We start from the raw sequence: 8,472 nt of genomic DNA, 5'->3' as shown, positions 1-8,472 counted from the left end.
CTTGTTTTAATTGAATGCTGATACTTGTTATGTGGTCCCATCTCTGCAATCTAATGACTATTTTTTGAGTGATCTTCGATAACGCGTATTTACTAGACTATTTTTTCGTCTACTTACTTGTCGATGTCATTCAAGTCGGATTTTTTTTCGTTTGCGAACAAACACAATTAGTTTTAATATGCATTTGTTCTACCATATTACACTGTGCGCTACTCCATTGTTTGTTAGCGAATGTGTTTAAGTAATTTATTAATGTGCTTACTAACCTAAAGGTATACGGCCATTCTCCGATTAGCAAATTTTTCGTGTCCGGGCTTGTTTAAACCGTAATATCATCATATTCAATCATGCACTTTTTTATATATTTTAGATAGCATCCGTACCTAGCTGTAAAAAAAATATTGGCTTCTGTTTCAAGTCATTAAGACTAAATTAATTTAACTTATGTTCAAAAAACCTCTGTTCTCTAATTACCGTGGCGTGTCCGCACACCAATTTAATCTTAAAACTTGCTTGTATTTTTTATAGCGTATAGATTTACTTTGATCCATTCAACGTTTTAAACGATATTAAGCAGCGTGTATCGCATAACAAAATATCAACTCAATAGAACCAGTCTACAAATAATTATTATGAAGTAATCGTATGTCCAATGGAAACTTCTAATTACCGTAACATCTGCTGTTCTCGAGTGCACATCCCTAAATAAAAGTATTTGGCACATTACTACCGTACGCATCGCGTCTCCTCAGTGTGTACCGAGGTCCATCAGCAGTTGTATGACTCTCATGTTAGTGTACCGCCAATGAAGCACGTGAGTATATAATTACCGTAGCCTTGGTTAAAAACTTTTCTAATTACCGTTGTTCTTATTTTAATACTAGATTTTTAAGATAGACCCAAGTTGATCATGTAAATGAAGACAGTACTTTGGCCTCCGTACGTTGTAATAAGCTAGAATTTGTATACTGTGTCGGTTTTAAACATTTTTATGAAAATTTATCGTTTTCTAATTACCGTATACTAATTACCATATGTTTATAATTACCGTTGTATGAAAAAGTAATACTTGTTTACCGCGGTTTTCGTAGATTATTATTATTACTGTCCGTAAATATGTCTATATTCATCAAATTATTTAATTTATAAGATAGGAAAACCTAAAAAGACCAAAGAGGAAGTTAAAGAAAATAGAAGGCTTGCCGCGCGACAATGCCGAGAACGAATTAAAAATGCCCCTTTTTGTATTAGCAATCAAAAAAAAAATAAAGGAGAAAGAAGGGTACAATAAAAAAATAAAAAAATACTGCCTATCTGCGAAATGTCACCAAAAGCCGGAAGAAAACTCAAAAAAGAAGTAGAGAAAATTTCAGAGCTTACTATAAAAGACAAAAGGAAAAGGGAAAATTGAAAACAATCGAGGAAGAAGTGACCTTAGATATAGAGGTGCTTGATAACAATATAACAGATCCTCTTGAAACTTTGTCACACCACATCTCAATGATTTATGATACTCGCTGCGCTAAAAAGTACACTAAAAGAGTACAAAATTGTCCCGAAAATCCCAAATCAAAAAAAGAAGATAATCAGCAAGACGAAATTTTTCTGCAGTCGACTTCTTTTGAAAAAGAATTAGTTCCCTTGAAAAAGACACCAAATTTTAAACCTTCTTTAACTACATCAACGCCGCGTCTAGTGCTCTGTCATCATCTTCTACTGAAAGTATGTTATTTTATTATTAATTAATAATGAGCATTTGACCAAAAATAAAGATACAAGTGTAAATATTACGGAACGAGCGTCTTCCTTGTGTTCAACACCAACTTCACCAACTTCACCATCTTCAAAGATAACTGTCGAGAAACCGATACGTAAAAAAATCTCACTCTTATTGTTATTTAGAAGGATTAGATAGAAAACAAATAAAGAAATGTCATATTTGAGACAAAACAACAGAGCTAAGAAGAGCAAAAGAAAAGTACAGGAAGCAAGCATTAAGACTGAAATATAAAACACGCTACATCCAAAACCAAAACAAAGTCATGATAAAGAAATAGAACCAAAGTATTTACATAATAATAATATAGGGACTACTGTAGAGAAAACCAAACAAGACGTCCAAATTTTTGTAGAGCAAGATGAGAACAGTCGCATTTGTCCTGGCAAGAGAGAATATATTTCAAGAAAAACGTGGTGTGAACTCATGTGTCTTGTCTTGCCGATAGTCACCACGCTGGGCAGGTGGGTTGGAGACCGCAGGGCTGGCTTTGTTGCACCTAAGACGCTGCTACCCGTCTTCGGTCTGTGTATTTCAAAACCAGTAGTTGGATGACTATCCCGCCATCGGTCGGCACTTCCAAGTTCCAGGGTGGTAGTGGAACTGTGTAATCCCTTAGTCGCCTCTTACGATACTCACGGGAAGAGAGGGAGTGGCTATATTCTTACTGCCGTAACCACACAGCATATTTTCTAATTACCGTTACATTAAATATAAAAATTTTCTAATTACCATAACCATAATTTTTTTAAGTCTCATTATCTAGAAAACCACAATTAACTGTTACATGCCAAATTAATTATTGAATTCGTATTTTTTATTTGTTTCATATTTTAATGTGTTTAAGTCAAATCAGTGAAAAATAAAAAACGTCACGGTAATTAGGCAAAGAACGCCGAATTGGAGAATGACCGTATAAAGTTTGCAAGTATTTTTATACGATATTGATCTGGGATCTACATTTGTATCTATATTAATTATATTAATCATCAGGTAAAAATCTAGAAATAAGGGACATCGACTGACTAAGTAGACTAAGTTTAAAAATAGTTGAATGACGTTAAATGTACATATTGTACTGTTTAACCTTTCATTAAACTTTCTCTGTTTTACAAAAGTCACTTTGAACATGAAGAGCAAGTTTTGGAACTTGGCCCGACACACACTTTTAATAATACCTACATATAAATATACGTCAGATCTCTCAGAGCTTCTTTCAAAACGTGCTACGATTGTGGGCTCAAATCCGAACTAGTACCACTGACGTTTTAACTACCTCATTGATTAAAAACTAGCTGACCCAGAGGACTTCGTACAGCTATATTTTTGTTGCGTGGATGTCTCGATTTTTTTTACACCTTGTTCTAATAATTACAAAAAAAAAATCCAATTAGGTGCAAACATCCGAAAGTAATTTGTATTTCAGCAATTCATTTTATTTGTTTTCAAATTTAGTACTGATTTACTGAGTAGTACATTATATTTTTTGTATAATCAGTTATAAATTTAAATTTACAAATAAATAAATACAACAAAGCATTACAAGTTTTCTTACATGAAATGAGACATTCACTGTATATTTAGGTAACATTTTAGACCAACATTTGCCTTGGTATTCACATGTAGAACTAGTATCACCCGAATAAGTAGGGTAGACTGGGTACGGTTGAAACGGTGGACGGTTGAAACAAAGCGAATATCTCGTGAACTGTGCGTGAAGAGGTGAGGGGTACAAAGGGAGAACGAAGCGGTCGACAGGTCGAAACATGAATTTTAGTGTTGCGTCATTCTTCGCGCGCTGTACTTGTGTATAGGAGACCCCATTGTGTTTTTTGACTGAAAAGTAAGTATTTTTGTTCGTGCACTTTTGCTATTATTATGGTTTTGATTAAAGTTAGAGTATTAAGAGTTTTGTATTGTTTTAGTTGACGTTTGTAGAATATGGCAGTATGATTAGTTTTAATCCAAATTTATTATCAATCTTCCTGTAAACAGTTTTATACCTAGAAGGGGGGTTGGGGACAGTTGAAACACTTTTTGTGGGTACGGTTGAAACATTTTATTTATTGAATTTTCTTGTTTCTCAGATGCCAAGGGTACGCCAAAGGAAGACTACGAGAGGTCGGGCTGACTTATCAACGTACAAACAAGCCTATGAAGATGTAAAAGCGGGATCTTCGTTAAGAACAGCGGCAGAAAAGAATGGACTAAACCACTGTTCCCTGTTGAGGTACGTACGTAAACGAGATGCGACTGGTGGCGATGAAAATCAAGAAATGGGATATAAGGCTCACAATCGAGTGTTTAACCAGGAACAAGAGCGTGAGCTATCTAAATATTTAATTAGATGTGCAGATATATATTTTGGCCTAACTAAAAAGGATGTTATGAAATTGGCATACGAACTAACCGTCAAGTACAACTTATCACGACCTCGGACTTGGGATAACAAAGAAATGGCTGGTGAAGAATGGTTTCGCATGTTTATGAAAAGAAATCCTGAACTGTCAGTACGTGTAGCTCAGGCTACAAGTCTTTCTAGGGCGACTAGCTTTAATAGAAGTAACGTAGATTCTTTCTATGACAATTTGGCTACTGTTATGGAGCGTTATAAATTTGAACCACAAAATATATATAATGTTGATGAGACCGGCATAACTACTGTGCAAAAGCCCGACAGAATAGTAGCTAGACGGGGTGCTCGTCAAGTAGGTTCAGTGACATCAGCCGAGAGGGGTACTTTAGTCACAGTAGCCTTTGCGGTGAATGCCATCGGAAATGCTATTCCGCCATTCTTTGTCTTTCCGCGAGTGCGATACCAAGATCACTTTGTCAGGGATGGGCCAATAGGATCTGCAGGAAGTGCAAATCCTTCCGGCTGGATGCAGGATGAAACATTTATTCATTTTCTGGAACACTTCAAAAAACATACAAATCCTTCTTCTTCACATAAAGTTTTACTTGTGCTTGATAACCACTATTCACATATTCACATTAATGCACTTGATTTTTGCAAGACGAATAGCATTGTGATGCTATCTTTCCCACCCCACTGCTCACATAAACTTCAACCGCTTGATCAATCTGTATTCGGTCCGCTGAAGAAAGCTATAAATTCGACCTGTGATGGATGGATGAGAAGTCACCCTGGCAAGACTATGTCAATATATGACATCCCAGGGATTTTAGCTACTGCTATGCCCCTTGTTCTTACACAATCAAACATTGAAGCTGGCTTTCGCGTAACTGGGATTGTGCCATTTAATCGGCATTTGTTTACTGAACTCGATTTTGCTCCTGCATTTGTAACAGATAGGCCAAATCCTGTAAACGCAATCGAGGCAGCTGATGGCCCTATTCAGTATACTAATACACCTGAAGATAAAACGCCACCACAATCACCTTCTATTTTAACCTGCGAACTACCAGAAGATTTTTCTAATGCAGATCTTTTTGTAGAACAACAGACTACAAACATTCCACAGTATACACAACTCCCAGACAGAGAACAGAAAAACATTATTACGCATCCAGAACCTTTGATCTCGCTACCCAGACATTAAAGTAGTGTGCAGCAAATTTCACTCAAACCCTCTACAAGTTCTCAATCCATTCCTGTGTTGTTAAATCAAACAGAAAATATCGCGACTTCTAGTACACTACTTTTGTTTTCCCCTGAAATAGTACGACCACTACCAAAAGCTCCTGCAAGGAAATTAACAAACAGGGGGCGAAAAACTAGGAAATCTACAATCTACACAGATACGCCCGAAAAGGAAGAGATAAGAAAAGAACATGAAAACAGACTGAAACGAACCAAAGCCAAGCAAGTTAAGAAAAGATTAGATGGAGGAAGGATTAAAAGAAATGCTACAAACAGAAACAAAACACATGAATTATCATCATCAGAAGAAGAGGATTGCTACTGCCTTGTTTGCATGTCAGCATATTCGAAAAGCAGACCGAGGGAAAAATGGATCCAATGCACAAAATGTAAAATATGGGCGCATGAAGAGTGCACAAAAGGTTATCTTAGTTATGTTTGTCACAATTGTGATTCCGAATGATCTCATAACCACTTAAGTATTTTTGTTTAAAGGTTAATTTTTATAGAAATAGAATAAAATTTAGTTTCTATAGCTGAAGAGCTAAAAAATTTTTTAAGCTGTTCTATTTTATTTTATTAATCAAAAAGTATTATTGTTTTGTTTTGTTATTTGTTTATCTATGCATCCAAATGTAGATGTTTATAGAAATAATTTTTAATGTTTTTCTCAAAGTGTTTTGTTAGCTGGAGTGCTGACATCTAGTTTAATATAATGAATGCTGTTGATTTTTGGGAAATATAATAGCAAGTAGTACATACACAAATAAAACAAATAAATTATGGTCTCCTATAAACCTTTAAAGACTGATTAATAATAATGTTAAATCCTAACGCCCGGTTTCTGAAACGTTTGTCAAAGTATAGGTATACTAATCGGCTGTTAGATTTAAAACGGCTGTCAAGTGAATTTGAGTTGCTGAAAAGTTATTCACAGCAAAATTAGCTAGTCTTTGATTAGTTTGATTTGACATTCGGTTTGTAACATGTGGTCATGTAACATAATTAAATATTATTTTATATATTTGTGATGTATCAAAACCTACAGAAACTGTTAGTTGTGATGCTATTTAATACATCTGATAATACTGATACATCTAATAAAGCATCATATTAACATTTAAGGAAGATACAAAAAAAGAAAATAGTTCCTAAAAACAATAATTGACTAGCCCGTTGGCGCAGTTTGTAGTGGCCCTGCTTTTTGTTCCGCGGGTTGCGGGTTCGATTCCCGTCTGAGTCTGGGTGTAATATTTGTATTTATATATCTATTATTTCTATGTATATTTATAAAAACATGTATGTTATATGATATTTATTTATTTATTTAATATTTTTATTATTAAAAAAAACAATATGATGAAAATAAGACGAAGAGGAAATCTTTAGAAAAAAATATTAAAGTATCAGAAAATACTGATTTAAAAAAAAAAACATTAATTAAGTAGAAAATAGTAGTATGAAAATATGATAAAGTAATTATAATTATAATAGTTTGTTTTAAATTTTAGTTATTAAGTAATTATAAGTATTTTTTTTATAGTTCCTACAAATGTATATTTAGATATATATTTTTATGACCTTTTTTTTATTAAATTCCCTATTATTTATATATTGATAGTAATCAAATTTAAAACTTAACAATTAAAATGTGTCAATAATAGAGATGACCGCACAGAAGTGTTTTCATTTATTTATTGAACTTTGACCAGTATCTTCTTGGTAATAATAATAGACATCTGTGTAAGCTACAACAAAGAACAAAAATTTTTAGTTTATCAAGACCAAATGTAGACTATTATAAGATAAAACATATATTACATTTATAACACTTGGTTATAAATATGTTTTACTGTTTTACATACCTTTAAAGAACCAAAATGTAGTTTCACGTAGAAAATAATTGTTTTCCTTAAGTTAATTCACCGATATACACCGATTAGTTGACCGAGTGTTTGACAGACGTTTGATCAATGATTATAGCTTAATTCGCGTTTCAGAAACCCAAAATGGCGGTTAACATTCGATTCTAGAGTCAAATTTGACACCTATGTCAACTGGCAGTATGATTAAATTAAGTAGTTAATCATGCTTTTAGCAACTCATTTAATGCTTAACAAGAGATTTGACAGATGATTTGTTAATTTCTGCGTTGATCAGCCTTTCGGAAACCGGGCGTAAGTGTTGTACAAAGATTTGAATATTGATGAAAAATATTTGTGATATTCCACTGTGCCATTACGAGTCGTTAAATTTTATTAGATGATTATTAAAACATGTTTATTTATTATATTTTGTATTATTTGCATGTGTTTCAATTGACCCCAGACACTGTTTCAACCGACCCTGGCATGGGGACGGCTGAAACAAATTACATTTTTTTTTTTATTTGATTTTATACATACAATACAATACGGTAATTTCAAATAACATTGCCCATTAGTAGACAGATATACGGTCTTTTATTTAATATAGTTCCTTCATCGCTCGCTTAATTAATGCTGATGCTATGCACGACAAAAGCTAAAATGTTTCAACCGTACCCAGTCTACCCTACTGGAATGGTTATGTAAAATACTATATAAGTAAAACACGTAACAACAAAATGAAATAAACCTTTCGTTGTTTTAAACTCTATCAACGGTTTTCTTTTACAATATAATGATGTTTTTTATACAACTAGGTCGTCAAACAAGCCTGACCTGATGGTAAGCGATTGCCGTAGCTGACGCCCCCAATACCAGAAGCATCGCAAGCACGTTGTCGACCCTACCCCGGAACGTCCCCAGAAGCTCTGGTCACCTTACTCACCACGGAAACACAACGCTGCTTGAGAGCAGTATCATTTCTGTAGGATTGAGCTACTTCCCAAGTCGTGCTGCTTCAGTTTTGAACCAGAATATTTCCTGCTATGCCCTACCTCAGTTAATGTATGAAAATAATTGTGTTTGCTCGCAAACACAATTATTAATTAAAAATTATTAAAATCGGTACACCCAGTAAAAAGTTATTGCGGATTTTCAAGAGTTTCCCTCGATTTCTCTGGGATTTCATCATCAGATCCTGGTTTCCTTATCATGGTACTAAACTA

The 8,472-nt window shown here is 34.1% G+C and overlaps 1 protein-coding gene across 1 annotated transcript; it reads left to right on the top strand.

Moving 5' to 3' along the window:
• The first annotated feature begins 3,718 nt into the window (after positions 1-3,718).
• LOC123653829 lies at positions 3,719-5,844 on the top strand. Its single transcript, XM_045589809.1, has 3 exons — positions 3,719-3,724; positions 3,865-5,261; positions 5,433-5,844. Exons 1-3 carry the CDS (start codon positions 3,719-3,721, stop codon positions 5,842-5,844), a joined length of 1,815 nt encoding a protein of 604 aa, XP_045445765.1.
• Positions 5,845-8,472: the final 2,628 nt, after the last annotated feature.

The sequence above is a fragment of the Melitaea cinxia genome, chromosome 5 (assembly GCF_905220565.1).
Source record: "Melitaea cinxia chromosome 5, ilMelCinx1.1, whole genome shotgun sequence".
Taxonomy (NCBI): Eukaryota; Metazoa; Arthropoda; class Insecta; order Lepidoptera; family Nymphalidae; genus Melitaea; species Melitaea cinxia.
The sequence above is the reverse complement of the archived record's forward strand: the minus strand, read 5'-3'. Positions and strand labels throughout refer to the sequence as shown.